The following is a 15,808-nucleotide window of genomic DNA, read 5'->3' as shown; positions in this document are numbered from 1 at the left end:
GGGCTCAGACTCGGGTGCTTTATTCAGTCTCAGCAAGTTCTTGTATGTTCATGTATATCTGTTTGCCTCTTCGTTATACTTTATTTGCAACATATTTGTGCAATCTTTATATATGTGTTTTTAAAATTTTTCTAGGAAATGTACACATATCTGATCTTATTGACCTGGCTTGTTAATGTGTATTTATATTTTTATATGTAGTTTTGAATGGAGCCCCTGGATTTATCAACTTGTGTGATGCTTTGAATGCCTGGCAGCTGGTGAAGGAACTCAAAGAAGCTTTAGGCATTCCAGCCGCTGCCTCTTTCAAACATGTCAGCCCGGCAGGTAAAGCACTGCCCTCTGGGATTCTCTGGAACTGTTCAAAATACACTTTTTAAAAAATTTTTGGAAGTTTGACAAGACTCAAAAGCGAATATAGATACTCTGTGAAGTCCGAAACCACTTTTGTTAATAACAGTATCAGTGTAGTAACTGGATAAAATCTGATAACAATACCATGCGCACATGTCTTTTACATATATATAATATGTAACACTATTATGAGATAGGAAGGTCAGATAATAGTTGTATTTGTAGTGGAAACATGTTTTAGAAAATAAAAGTGATGTTGCTGAATGCAGTATGACTAAACCAAACATTTTTCCACATGGTTGAGAAGTTAACTGAGTGGAGACACAAGTTGTTCTTACGGCACTCTAACTTTTTATGGCCATTGTATGAGAGACCTTTGTTCTTCTGTGTTTAAGTCAGCTGTACAGCTTAGTTATTTGTGTCACCTACTGACAATTCAACACATAATTAGTTCTCAGATAGTTTTTGGATATGAAAACAATGGGAGTGGCAGAGAAATAAACGGTGTGTGATATCAAGCAGGACAGAGAGTCAGCAATGAATTAAAGTAGCTTCATACACGCCTAGTGTTGGCAGACTCAAGACAGTGGCTCTGTTTTCAGAGGCTGGAGAAGAGATTCCCCCCGCCTCACCCTCCCCTGCAGTTATATTTTTGGCATTTAATTATCTGGCCAAACAGGTTTTTGTTTAATTTGGCCCAAGCACTAGAAATTATGCTGTATAGACTAGATGATGTTTAGAAAAATGTCCTGATTTAGGAATTAATAAGTAGTCACTTGAGATTTTTGGTTTATTTATGGTTTTCTATACCAGGCGCTGCTGTTGGAGTTCCACTCAGTGAAGATGAAGCTAAAGTCTGCATGGTGTATGATATGTACGAAACGCTCACACCCATATCCACTGCATATGCAAGAGCAAGAGGTCAGAAGAATAATAGCGCTTTTTCTGTTGTTTTTTTTTGAGAGGAAAAGCAATATTTTATCTTAAAGTAGTAATATCCTTTGTTTCGTTATAGGATTTCAAATTACCTTAATCTGTTTTTCATTAATACTTCAGAATGACTATATGAGAGCCTTGGAATAAATTTGTTTATAAAAGTGTGTGTTAGTTTTAGTATTTAATGTAATAAAGGGAAGCACAATTGGAATTTGGTGCGTGAAGTTTCAGATTAGGCTATTGAATGTATTTGTATTGCTAAATTTAAGTTGTATGGTTATTTAAGTACACTGAATTTTGTTAAAGTTATATTTTATATAATTCACAAGTATCTAATGCATGAGCTTAATAACCTGTGAATATTATTGTAAAATTAATGGGAGATGATTGAGACACTTTCTCATGGTTTACTTTCTACCACAGGGGTTGGCAAAGTGTGGCTCATTGGCTAAATCCAGCCCACCACCTAGCTTTGTAAATATAGTCTGGTTGGAATAGGGCCACATAGTATTGTCGGTGGCTGATTGCTAACCACAGTCTTGGAGGTGGAACAGGGTCACGTGGCCGCAAAGCTTAAAAAATATTTACTATCAGGCCCTTTACAGAAAAAGTTTGCTGAATGTTGCTCTAGGAGGTAAAATGAAAGAATATTTCTTATTGATTATTTCAGTTAAATGACTTATTAATCTATTGTTTAAATCTTAGTGAAGTTAGATTTTATATGATGACATTGGGGTTTGTTGAACATTACCTTTTTCTGTATAAGGATGGATAATCTGTTTTAAATACTGCGTTTTAATTTTTATTTACAGGGGCTGATAGGATGTCTTCCTTTGGTGATTTTGTTGCATTATCTGATATTTGTGATGTCCCTACTGCCAAAATTATCTCTAGAGAGGTTAGTGGACATTCTGCATCTTGTCCCATGCATAACTAAGTAGAGCTTAATTTGTTCATAGTGTTTATTGAAACCATAACCTGTAATATTGGTATTTGGCTATTGTGATCAATTTTTATGTATTTAATTCTTTAAAATTTTCTAGTAGTCATTGTCTTAATGCCAGAGTTACTGTTTCTGAAGAATAGAGGATGCTATCTTGGATGGTGACGTAATAGTGAACCTGGCTGTAAACTTTCATTCGGTCTGTAATGAAAGAGACTGTATAGTGAGGGGAATTATAAACTACTCTAAAAAACTAACCCCCATCAATTGAGTACCAAACAGGCATTCCGGAAAGGTGGGGGTGGGGCTGGGGAGATAGAGAAGAAGATGAAGGAGATCAGATGCCTCGGAGGGAAACAAACAGTTAGCAGTTAAGGCTAACAGGGCCTGTGACTTGACAATATTTAGTTGCTTTAGGGATCCTTACCATCACCCCTGCCATCCCCAGCTGCCGTGGAGCTGGTGTGCTGCGTTACAGGTTACAGCACGAGGCTTTGGGGCGTGATCTATGACTTTCGTATCTTTATGATGTGTTAAATGTGATTTCCTCTGACCTCTTTTCTTGCTGTTGAGGAGCCTGCCTTGCCTCGGGTCATTTAGCCAGGTTTTGGCAGAGCCAGAATTAGAAGAACATGCTCTTTCTAGTACAAAACCTCCCTGTGAACAGAAGAGTAAAAAATCATTTTTCTTCCTAAGATATGTGTATTACAGCGAATCACTCATATATTCTTGGTTAAAATTGAAACAGACAACCAGAAGGACAGCCAATGAGATAAGATCAGCTGTAGAAAGTTGAATTCTAACATAGACTTACCTTTTCCAAGTATAGTATTTGTATTATCTGGTGGAGGCAGAAACCAGAAACTGCTACTGCATTATTTACGACAGATAATTATCTCTAGATTGTTTAAGAGGTGTTCTCTAATTTTTTAAAATAGAAATTAATATTTAATACACATATAGGTATCTGATGGTATTATTGCCCCGGGATATGAAGATGAAGCTTTGAAATTACTTTCTAAGAAGAAAAATGGGAACTACTGTGTTCTTCAGGTTAGTGCAATTCATGTTTGAAACAGTAATTTGCTCTTCTCTTTTCTCTCTTTTTCCCCATATTTAATCTTTCCTTTATACTGGCACCCTTCTGATTTATCCTTCTTTACTATGGTTTTTTTATCCTTAACCCTGCAAATTTTTTCTTCCTATTAATTTTTTGGGTTTAAGATTAAGATAGCTTTCCCGCTCTTACTTTTCATTTCTTTAAAAATAATATATTTAATGTGGTTTCCTATTCAAAAGGTATTGAAGGTTATTTGATGAAGTCTCCTCATCCTTCCCTTCTGCCGCTCTGTTACCTTTTTTAAAAGTAATAGTCTCAATTTCTTGCTCACCTTCCCTGAAATATGTAGTCTGTACATACTCAGCAAATATTTGCGTTTGCATTTCTTCTTTTTCTCCCCACTGACACAAATGCACACTGCTTCATCATCTTGGAAGTTTGTCCTGTATCTGTGTATCTTATCTAGCCAGTCACCAGCCTTTAGCTATTACACATACCCTGCAGTGAAATAAGCTAGAGGGAAAGTCCTGAGAATAAAATTAGGACTGGGTTGCAGACTGTCTGTATTGGTGACTTTGATAGATGCTGCTCATTTTAAGGTTGTACAACCAATTTTATGTCTTAATGGGAATGTGTAAGGGTGCCTGTTTCCTAACACCTTTGCTAGCATCAAGTTTTTAAACATATTTATCTTAGCGGTTAGACAGATGAAAATGGCATCTCATTGCAGTTTTAGTTTCTCATTGTGTGTGGGTGAACATCTTTTCACATTTAAGTGTTTTTACTTCCCTTTTATGAACTGTCTGCCCGTGTTCTTTGCCTGTCTTTCTAATAGATTGTTGAGTTTTTTCCTTACTGATTTTTACAAGTTCTTATACATAGGGAAATTAGCCCACAGTCTGATCATAAATGGATAAAGCAAAAAGTTATTTGAATTGAAAGTTAAAATTCATAATACTGTTTTTCAGAAGGTATTAATGTAAAAAAAAATTTGTGGAATCCAAATTCCATATATTGAAAGTTATTATTCTTCGTTTTAAGAAACCAATAATTACCTGGTTCACCATAGACTCCATGTAAGCTTTTCAAGGAAAGAAAACAAAAATACCACATTAAATGTAATACTTTTTAAAAAGCTACTTGACAGAAGTAGCTTTTTTAAAAGGTACTTAATCATTCAGTTAGCTGCCACTGTATTTTCACTCTTAACTGTTTTTTGTTGTTGTTGTCATTAAGAGTAGTAAGTACTTCTGGCTATTAGCAGTTACTTGTAGCATCATGAAGAATGTTTTCCAAATGCTGAGCCTGACCCTGTTCACGACCTCTTTAGCACCGGACAGTATCATGTTTCAGGGTGTCAAAAGAACACCAGGGCTTCCTCAATATTCTGTTTATTTGAGAGGTTTTTTTATGACATCAGTTAATAGGCGGGCACATCTCAGTTTTAGAAATTTTATAATATAAAGGGAAAAGGACCATTTTAGAATTCAGGAAAATGCAGTTTAAGCAGAATTAGTATGAGGTCTTGCTTATAAGTTACAGATATCAGTGCTTTCTAAATCAAAGATCATGCAAAGGTTAAATGAAGAAATACTGTCAAATTTGGAAAAATGTCTAGGGAGAGAGTGGTCTTATGCAGGTTATTCCCATGTCTTATTATCATTTCAGTTAAAAATTTGGGAGAGGAAGAAAGCAATGAATGACATATTCCTTTTCAAAAAGCAAAGACACAGACTACAAATGCTGTTCTCTCTCTTTTAACTTTGTTTTGTTTTGTTTTAGTTTTGGCTGTGTTGGGTCTTCCTTGCTGCGTGCGTGCATTCTCTAGTTGCGGCGAGCGGGGGCTACTCTTTGTTGCCGTGCGTGGGCTTCTCATTGCGTTGGCTTTTCTTGTTGCAGAGCATGGCCTCTAGGCACGCGGGCTTCCATAGTTGTGGCTCGCGGGCTCTAGAGCGCAGGCTTAGTAGTTGTGGCGCACGGGCTTCGTTGCTCCGCGGCATGTGGAAACTTCCCGGACTAGGGCTTGAACCCTTGTCCCCTGCATTGGCAGGCGGATTCTTAACCACTGCGCCACCAGGGAAGCCCACTCTTTTAACTTTTAATCTAAGTCTTAATTAAGTATTTGTAATAGATTCTTAGAAAAAAATTAGAGGTTAGTTTTTGTGCCACTGCCTATTTGTTAGCATATCTGTTTTAGTTTTTTTTTTTTTTAAGGAAAAACCATATGTATAGTGCTTTCAGTTACTGAAACCAGAAATGCTCTGTTGGAACCATTGGTTCTAATGTTTGGTATAAGTTACAAAACCCTATAAGATTATAAAACCTATAAAAAATTTTGGAGCAAAATATTGGTGCCCGACCATTCTATTACACCCATCCTGAAATGATCTTGTACCTGCCTAAGTTAGAAAAAATGAATATAGCCTTGCTTATAATGAAATATCTTGAACATAAATTAAGTGAAAAATTTTGAGGGATGTAGACATATTTTTTACTCTTTTAACTCCTTAACTTTGTTTTATTTAGATGGACCAGTCTTACAGTCCAGATGAAAACGAAATTCGAACTCTCTTTGGTCTTCGTTTAAGCCAGAAGAGAAATAATAGTGTCATCGACAGGTCATTATTTAGCAACATTGTTACCAAGAATAAAGATGTAAGTCTGAAAATATCTGAACTGAATACTAGTAATTCAGTAGATCTGTTTTTTGTTTGTTTGTTTGTTTGTTTGCGGTACGTGGGTCTCTCACTGTGGCGGCCTCTCCCGTTGCGGAGCACAGGCTCTGGACATGCAGGCTCAGCCGCTCCACAGCATGTGGGATCCTCCCAGACCGGGGCAGGAACCCGTGTCCCCTGCATCGGCAGGCAGACTCTCAACCACTGTGCCACCAGGGAAGCCCAGTAGATCTGTTTTTAATATTTATATGCTTATGCATTTATTAAGGCCCATATTTAAAACTGGTCGATATGCAAAGAGCTAGCTCATCTCTGAGTTGTCAAGTAAGTTTGAGAACTCAAAAGATGAACAGAAGGCCATATTAGAAACTTCTGCATATGTATATATGTAGTTATCTGCCTTCAATTCTACATATATGGGATCATGTCTTTTATAAATCTGTTCTGTAACTTGCCTTTTTTTCTATGCACTGAGCTACAAATGTGTTTATATATCAAGAAAGATCGATCCACATCTTCATCTGAAAGGCCATGTGGCAATCCACGTACTATGATGGATATTTAAGTTGTCTCCATTTTCAGTGATGTGATGGGTGTTTTCACATAGTCACGATTTTGCTATTGTCCTGTTGTCATCTTTTAGAAGGACATATTCCTAGGATAAAAATGGTTTTCTTTTTGTATTTACATGTATTATATCAATTAATATGCACAGCTCCCTCTGGGTGGGGTGTGACTACTGTCAACTCTATTGTAAAGGTTACAAAATTCTGACAGAGAGGACAGTTAAGACATTTGCCCAAGGTTATGCTATAAGGAAGTGGATGAGCTAGTAGTACTTGTTTTTCTGAAATCCCTTAATTGGGCCTTCAGTTTTAAAGGATATTTTTGCTGGGTCTAATGTTGGCTGTACTTTCCTTTCAGTACTTCAGATGTGTAACTGACTTCTTTGTTTTCTGGTCTTACCTGCTGGTGTGGCTGGTGTTTTTGATTGCATGCTGGGCATTGGATATTGATGAAATAAAAATTCATATTTTAAGGCAAGGCAAGAAAAATTTAAACATGAAACTTTTTCTTTGGCCTCCTCCTTCCCCTCTAGCGTGCACTGTGCATCTGCATTATGTGTTAACCAGGCTTCCCCAGTGGCAGAAATACCTGCTCGACCATAAAGCTCAATTTTTCTTCTTCTGGTGCCAGCCACATAACTCCTTAGAAGATAACATTCCTTTCTCAATCCTGTGAGGGGTCACGATGAGCCACCACTCTGCCTTGTGTATGCAGACATCTTTGGTGAACTTTATGTACAGTGCCAATATATCAGTTCCCTTAAAGATAGTGATTGGTACAGAGCACACTGGTCAGACAACGTGGGGAGATTCTGGGCTGCACCTAGTGGAAGTTCTTAGCTTAAATACTTATGACCTTATTAATATTACTAGCTATTTTATTTCTATTCTGCCTATTTTACAAGATTATTGTTTCTTCCAAATATGTGACTGAGCGTTTGATAAAAATAACGATGACTAGGGGAGTTGAAATGATTGACCAAATACATCTTTCTATAAGATCAGTGATTATAATAGTGTAACTATAGATATGGGAAGAAGCAACAAGAGGGAACCATTTCCTGGACCATAATAGACTAGTAAATCAGGTGGTCCAGAGGCTTTTGGTTACTGCCAAGAGGGCCTAGTCCTGTAATGGCCCATCGAGTCCAGTAATGGCCCATCGAGTGGCTTATCAGCGAAATCCTTGCCTGAACTGAATGAGCATTCCTAGCACCATGGGACAAATTAGTCACAAAATGCCTCCCAAACTTTGGTTGAAATTAAGACCAAAAGGGAGGGGATCGTAAAATAAAGAATGTCGCCCACCATCCAGTTTTGCAAGAATCAAGTCTTTAGCCACTGCAGTCACTGAAAGGCATTCAGGGTGAGGTGCTTACTGTGCTCTGGGAAAACTGACAAAACTGGCCCTCAGATAGTTATATATTTTCAGGAGATTTTGTGAACCCAGTTTCTTGTATCTTCCCGTACTTAGGAAAGCACTTACAACCATTAATTAGGATGTCTGTTCCTCGAGAATAGCAGTAACCTTCTGCCGAGAAGTGTGATTGATTGCACGTGCCCCTTCATCGAAATCACGTATATACTGGCCACCCCCCTTACCTATTTGGAACAGTTCTCAGATCTTTCTGAGAGACTGTCTCCTGGGTTCCTCAGGTTGCCTCAAATAAAATTTTCCATATCTTTTGTAGGTTGACTATTGGATCAGTTTTTTGGTCTGCAATATGAAAGAACCATATAGATATTTTGAGGGTCTGGATGGTGTTTTTTTCCCTTCATAGAGTTGACTTAATGCGGGGCTTAGCTCATTTACCTCTTAGTTACTGCCTTGCAACTTGGAAAATGCCTTGAGGGGAAAAGCATCATCACATTCATTTCTTCCAGCTTCCTTTATCTCTGGGGTCTTTGCCTCTTGCCTCTCAGTACTTGATATTTTATGAGCTCTGTATTCAGGTTTTCTATTTGTTCTTAGAAAAGGATTAGTCTCTTAAGTCATTTTGTAACAAGTGGACGAGTTGGCTATTGTTTCCCGGTCTGAATCCTGCGACTTTAAGTAGAATGCTGAAAATAGGCTTTAAAATCTTTATCAGGATAGTTCTGTTAATAAACATATAGTGATTAAGACATGATCTTTGTTGGTTTACTGGTTATTCTTTCATTTTTATCTTTGAAACTTAATGGTGCCCTGAAGTGAAGGAACATGTAGGAATCATATATAGAAAGATCTTTCAGTCCTTTGGAATCCACTCCTTTGGTCAAGGCCCTGAGGTACTGGAGTAGCAATGTTTTTAAGCAGCTCACAGTAAAATGAGACTCTTTTTTTTTTTTTTTAACTTTATTAATCTGGCTGGTTAATGTATTTTTTAAAATACCAAAAGGGTACTGAGCTAGATTCCATGGTACCCATGCTGACAACTGTGTCTACCTATTGAGACTCTTACTTTTGTAAGTTTTCCTTGTAGTTTTATAGGTATTGGACTGATTAATTTAGTAGCACTTGATAGGTTTTGTGCCTCTGGCTGTGCTAGCTTGGATATTTTTTACAAGGGTTTGATTTTAATCTTTTATCTACATTCTTTTGTATTTGTTCATATGTATTTTTAATGGAAATTTGGAAACCTAACTAAGGATGAGAATGATGGTATTATCCTCCTTTATATTCCCCTCCCTTCTTTTAAAACAGGTTTTTATTAATATTCCAGCCTCAAAATCATCAGATTATACTATCAGGTCTAGAATGGTTTCAGTCCTGAGGAAGCCGGAGAAGTGTAATGAGTGTGTGTTAAGTATTAACAAACATGCTTGAATTTTTCTGTCTTCTCCCATTTTTCTTGAATAATGCTTCAATTTGTTTTAACTATATGTGCCATGTTTATTACACTGGATTCTCTCACTCCCACCCCTTGACATGTCTCATAGTCCTTGATCCTAACTCGGGATACTAGGGTTATATTTGAAGGTAGGCAGCTAAGAAGGCTGGCTTTTGTTTTTAATCTTTCTTAGAACCAAAGGAATAAAATGTATAGTTGGCAAAGAGCAAATACAGATAGAAAAGGATATACTATCAATGCATCAATAGTACCTTAGTATAATAAATTCTTAAAAAATTCTAACAGTGGTTTTTAAGCTTTTAATTTTGAGTTTAAAAAGTAAAAATTATAGATACACATGCAGTTTTAAGAGTTCCCATGTATCTTTTACTCCATTTCCCCTAATGGACAGTGTCTTGCAAAACTGTTAATACAGCATCACAACCTTGATAATTGACATTGATGCAGTCAAGACACAGAACATGCCCCTCACTGCAAGGAGGCTTCTGTTGCCTTTTATAGCCACACTCACTTCTCTCCTGCCTCTGCCTCCTCTGTAACCTCGGGCAACTACTAATCTGTTCCCCTTTCTGTAACTTTCATTCATTGTACATTCATGAACAGGTTTTTGTATGAACATAGTTTTCATTTCTCTGTTCTAAAGACACAGGAGTGTATTTGCTGGCTGGCATCATAGTTGCATATTTAGTTTAAGAAACTGCCAAACTGTTTTCCAAAGAGGCTGCATCATTTTATATGTTACACCAGCAACATACGCACGATCCCAGTTTCTCTGCATCCTTACCAGGTTTCGGTGTTGTCGCTTTCTTATTAGATAGGTGTGTAGCAATACCTCATAATTTTAATTTGCCTTCCCTAATGCCTAGTGATGGACATTTTTTCATGTGTTTATTTGCCATCTGTATATCCTTTTTCTTCAAATGTCTCTTCATGTCTTTTGCCCATTTTCTAATTATATTTTTATTCTTGTAGCTGAATTTTGAGAGGTCTTTATATATTGTGAATACTAGTTCTTTGTTGGATATGTGGTTTGCAAAATATTTTCTCATGGTCTGTAACTTGTCTTTTTATCCTCTTAATACAGGATCTTTTCTAAGAGCAGAAGCTTTAGTTTTGATGAAGTCTGACTTAACAGTTTTTCAGTTAGATAATTTATCAATTAGATGTACTTATATTTTTTGTCCGCTTAGCATACCAACATAGATCATTATTATTCTTTTCAATTTGTATTTGCTCTTTATATTAAAGATAGTGACATTTTTAGTTACAGTAGTTGTTTCATTCTGTTTCAACCTGTAGTACATAATACATTTTTGAATACTTTCTATGTAGAATATTCTAGGCAAACCAAAAAATGATCCTAATTTGGTTTTTCCTGAGCAGTCTTGGCTGTATGTGCATCACAGTTATTTGTAGAGTCTGTGAAAATTACTCTCAGTGTTTTTTTGTTTTGTTTCGTTTTGCGGTACGCGGGCCTCTCACTGTTGTGGCCTCTCCCATTGCGGAGCACAGGCTCCGGATGCGCAGGCTCAGCGGCCATGGCTCACAGGCCCAGCCGCTCTGTGGCATGTGGGTTCTTCCCGGACGGGGGCACAAACCCGTGTCCCCTGCATCGGCAGGCAGACTCTCAACCACTGCGCCACCAGGGAATGTTTTTTTTTTAACATAAATTTTATCACATCTCCAGTTATTCGGTGCTACTGTGATAGAGAAAATACTGTTTGTCAGTTTTGGAGTGGTTATGGTATTTCATATCTAGTGTGATACGTAAAGAGGCTTAAGCCAAAGTTTGTTGCAAAATGGCATCAATCTGAGTTTGTGACGTATTAGGCGTCGCACAGAGTTCCATGACAAATACGTTAAATATGATTCTTTCAGTAAAACATGATAGTGTCTCCTATGAACAGTTCATTTCACTCCCTCATTTGAGGGATAGAACTATATATTATAGGTCTGTTATAAGGGACACATAAGATGCTAAAAGTTAAATGAAGGTTTAAAAAAAAAAAAGCCCCATTTACCATTCTGTGTTTTTTTAGTTGCCGGAATCTGCGCTCAGAGACCTCACTGTGGCCACCATTGCTGTCAAGTATACTCAGTCTAACTCCGTGTGCTATGCCAGGGACGGGCAGGTAACCAAGCTGTCAGACTCACCTTGGGAGGACTGTTGTTTTGCAAGATGATGTTCAAAAATCCATCCGTCTTGGGAACTAGACTGCTTGAAAAGGAAAATTTGCCAAGTTTTTCTCTTCTCGGTTTGTCAGTATTTACTCAGTAATGAATACAAAGTATCTTTGGAACTAAGTGTTAAAATTGTTCTTATTGCTTCTTGCCTGGAACGAGTTGGCACGTTTTGGGTTAGGGGACAGTGGTTGCTAGGGAACTAGTTTTTTTGCTCCCCTCGTCCCTATCGGTAGCATTTCCATTGAAGAGGGAGTAGAACATACTGCCACCCACTAGCCCATCGTTTTGCAGCATAAAGGGTATTTTTATTTATACTTTTAATGTTATTTTACCAAGAATCTGTAGACTAAGAGTTAACATGATGAAAAATCTGGTTTACTGAGGCATAATTTATATACAGTAAAATTCACCCTTTTTAAGTGTAGAGTTTGACCAGTTTGCACAGTTTATGTAGTTGTTTGACCGTGACCACTACCACAGTCAAAATATTGAACATCTTTTACTATCTGATGTTAAGCTAGGTATTTAACTTTTCCTAGTTAAAAGCCATAGGATGCAGGACTGAGCTGGCTCATCACTGGGCCTCTCCTAGCTCTAGGATAAACCTGGTTTTGCTGTGGCTTCAGCACTGTTTCTTCTCATAGTGTCTTGAGCTCCTCTCTAGCCATTTGTTAAATTATTTGGCCCATAAGTAGGAGGGGAGGATGGATGTTAATTGGCATGTGACCTGGAAGACCCTTTCAAATTCGGAATTTAGGTGATTGCCTACTGTTGCAAGATTGCTAATCTGTAATACCAAAAACCTGGGAGACTGTGGCTACTTGTCTGATAAGTTCCAGCAAGACCACGCTTCACTACTGATGTCCAGGAGCTCTAGAAACTTCCAGATATTAATTAATAGCCATACCTCAAATTTCACTGAAGAGGTAAAACATATAAATAATAGTTAAAACATGTTACACTTAACCTTTTTAATGACTTTAAAATTATTGGTATTTCTCTTATTTCAGCCTGATTTTCTTTTCCCCCCACAAAATTGATGGATTTGGGGGAATATGCACAAAAGATCCATTGAGAAGCGTGTTGTTATTCATTTTAACGTCTGTGTTCTTCATTCTTCAGGTTATTGGCATTGGAGCTGGACAGCAGTCTCGGATACACTGCACACGCCTTGCCGGGGATAAGGCAAACTATTGGTGGCTTAGACATCACCCACAAGTGCTTTCCATGAAGTTTAAAACTGGAGTGAAGAGAGCAGAAATCTCCAACGCCATCGATCAGTATGTTACTGGAACCATCGGAGAGGTAAGGGCTGTCGTTGAGTGTGGGTGGAGTGTATTAGTATGTTTACCCTTTCTGTGTAGCAGACTATCTTCATCACTACAAAGATAAAAGATATTTTTCTTGAAGTTCTGTATTATCTAAATTTGCTAATCTAAACTTCTTCTGTCTCGTTTACCTTTCTTTGGCGTTCTTTATCCCTTTCTGACGCTACAGATCGTATGTCTTTTTAGATTATAACCACTGGTTTAGTTTTGTATGTTTGTACCTCCCCTGTTGATTGTAAGCTTTTTATTTTCCTATAAATTTATTCATTTTTGGCTGCATTGGGTCTTCATTGCTGCGCGTGGGCTTTTTCTAGTTGTGACAGGCAGGGGCTGCTCTTCATTGAGGTGTGCAGGCTTCTCATTGCAGTGGCTTCTCTTGTTGCAGTGTGTGGGCTCTAGGTGCACAGGCTTCAGTAGTTGTAGCACGCAGGCTCACTAGTTGTTGGTGCATGGGCTTAGTTGCTCCGTGGCATGTGGGATCTTCCTGGACCAGGGCTCGAACCCGTGTCCCCTGCATTGGCAGGCGGATTTGTAACCACTGCGCCACCAGGGAAGTCCCTATAAGCTTTTTTTTTTTTTAAAGATTTATTTGTTTGTTTGTTTATTTATTTGGCTGTGTCGGGTCTTAGTTGCAGCATGCAGGCTTCTCTCTAGCTGTGGCGCGTGGACTCTCTAGGTGTGGTGTGCGGGCTCTAGAGTGCGCAGGCTCAGTACTTGTGGCATGCGAGCTTAGTTGCCCCGTGGCATGTGGGTTCTTAGTTCCCTGACCAGGGATCGAAGCCGCGTCCCCTGCATTGGAAGGCGGATTCTTAACTACTGGACCACGAGGGAAGTCCCTGATTATAAGTTTTGATGACAGGGGCTGTTTTTCACCCATCTTGGGTGTCTGTCACAGTGCCATTCATGATGCTTACTATGTGATAGGTGTGTACTTAACATTGCACACAAATTACTTGATAGCAGGTAACAAATGTCCCTCTACATTTTCTACAAGCTCCATTAACAACTCAGTGTACTTGTGTTATATTTCATGTTCTTTAATGTTTTCTACTTTGAAGCAGGTATATGGGAGCATTAAAATTGCAAGTATTAGGTAGCCTGCTAAAAGAATAGGATTTAGCCCAGTTTCTGGAAATAGAAATGCTTAACAGGTACTGGATGCAAAACACAAAGAGAAGCTTGGTAATCAAAAACTCAGTGGTCTTCTGAGGGGGCGAGTCAACTCCACTGGGCTGTCCATTCAGGGATAGGAATCCATGACATGATCAACAGGTGTCGTTGCAGAGTGTGCTTTGTAACCAGGAAACGCTTCAAATAGCTTTTTTTAAAAATTACTTTAATATTTGCTTTTTCTGCTTGATTATTACACAACAAATTGTGCTGTAAGTCCTGGAAGAGAACTTATATATGTGAATAAGAATAAAAGTATGTTGTTTAAGCCTTTTGGTTTAAACCCTAAATAGAAGTACTTTTTAAAAATGAACACTGTTGCGTCATGTTCTGGTTGGTCTATTAGACTGACTCTGTACTTAAGACTAATTATTGTAGAAATGTACTTCTAGAAATTATCTGTTTCCTTGCTTGCTTTGATACAGGGATATAAAGCAGTAGATTTAACTTAGAGATTAAAGAACAAAATATATTTGGAATAAACTGGCTTGTAAATGGTACAGTCTTTATTTGGTACACTTAAGATTAATTTTCTTCCTTAATGAAATGTTATACAACATCAAAAAAAAGGTTCTAGAAATATGGACTTGGATATAAATGAGTCATTATTTATAATTAAGTCCTAGGAAAAATGCCCAAGTGTTTTTCTGGCATTCTGATTTGTATCAGATAGGACTGAAGATGGTGTAAAACCTGTCTTTCCCCTCTGCCCCCACTCATAGGGTGAAGATTTGATCAAGTGGAAGACACTGTTTGAGCAGGTCCCTGAGTTATTAACCGAGGCAGAGAAGAGGGAATGGGTTGACAAACTTAGTGAAGTTTCCATCAGCTCTGATGCCTTCTTTCCTTTCCGGGACAATGTAGACAGAGCTAAAAGGGTAAGTATGGAATTGGTGTGTGTATGGATTTGGTCATTATGCAGCAACCATTTCAGAGATGCTGCTTCTGATTTTTCAGTTCTGTGAGTTAGATTATATATCCAGGCTATGATGATGTGATGTATCAGTAACACCTAGAGTATTATTTTGACTTCTCCTTTTGTTGTATGGACAACCCAAATCCCGTTATTTTGCCTCTTGACCGAATAAGTCTGCAGCATGAATCGTTGTTAGCTTGCACTTGTTATTGGGTGTGAGGGGTTGGTTCTGGACGTGTTTTGGCATGAGGCTGTGTTTTGAGAGTCTGTCTCTGTCTCCCCCTCAGAGTGGCGTGGCCTACATCGCTGCCCCTTCCGGTTCCACTGCTGACAAAGTTGTGATCGAGGCTTGCGATGAGCTGGGAATAATCCTCGCTCACACGAATCTCCGGCTCTTCCATCACTGACTTCTTCACGCATTATTTTATACCCTGCCTATGTGTAGGTGAAAAATCACATATGGAATTTTGAAAATAACCTTTTTTAAAAAATAAAGCGTTAAATTTTAATAATCTTGGAGCCATAGTGTCTGGTAGTTGTATTTAATTTGTCTTAGTTATAGGCTCTTTAGTTTGACAAACATTACACATGGTTATTTGTAAGAAATACAGGAGCATCCCTGCCTCCTGGGGCTCAGCTCATCCCAAAATGTTACCTGTGTGAATATCTGTAAATCATTAGGTAAACCAAAGAAACTGAGCAGCCGCCATAGCAGGTGGCACAGGCATCTTAAAGTCCCACTAGTTTACTCATGGGGGATTCTGCTCGTGAGTTACCTCTAATCATAGTTCTAAAGAGTGTGGTTGACTACCTTCTAAACAAACAGCAGATTGTAACCCGTGGGC

At 38.2% G+C, this 15,808-nt stretch overlaps 1 protein-coding gene across 2 annotated transcripts in view; it reads left to right on the top strand.

The window, feature by feature from the left end:
• Window positions 1-15,482, top strand: part of ATIC (5-aminoimidazole-4-carboxamide ribonucleotide formyltransferase/IMP cyclohydrolase) — a 30,908-nt gene extending 15,426 nt beyond the window's left edge. For both annotated transcript variants that reach the window (XM_019938970.3, XM_073807300.1), the window contains 9 exons: window positions 202-327; window positions 1,168-1,275; window positions 2,103-2,188; window positions 3,197-3,286; window positions 5,820-5,948; window positions 11,405-11,497; window positions 12,672-12,854; window positions 14,770-14,925; window positions 15,251-15,482. In XM_019938970.3, coding sequence (XP_019794529.2) covers window positions 202-327; window positions 1,168-1,275; window positions 2,103-2,188; window positions 3,197-3,286; window positions 5,820-5,948; window positions 11,405-11,497; window positions 12,672-12,854; window positions 14,770-14,925; window positions 15,251-15,370 — 1,091 coding nt within the window. In that variant the 3' untranslated portion in view covers window positions 15,371-15,482. The remainder of the gene's footprint in view (window positions 1-201; window positions 328-1,167; window positions 1,276-2,102; window positions 2,189-3,196; window positions 3,287-5,819; window positions 5,949-11,404; window positions 11,498-12,671; window positions 12,855-14,769; window positions 14,926-15,250) is intronic.
• Window positions 15,483-15,808: the final 326 nt, after the last annotated feature.

This window comes from Tursiops truncatus, chromosome 7 (genome assembly GCF_011762595.2).
Source record: "Tursiops truncatus isolate mTurTru1 chromosome 7, mTurTru1.mat.Y, whole genome shotgun sequence".
Classification (NCBI taxonomy): domain Eukaryota; kingdom Metazoa; phylum Chordata; class Mammalia; order Artiodactyla; family Delphinidae; genus Tursiops; species Tursiops truncatus.
This window is presented reverse-complemented; position numbering and strand designations above follow the sequence as displayed.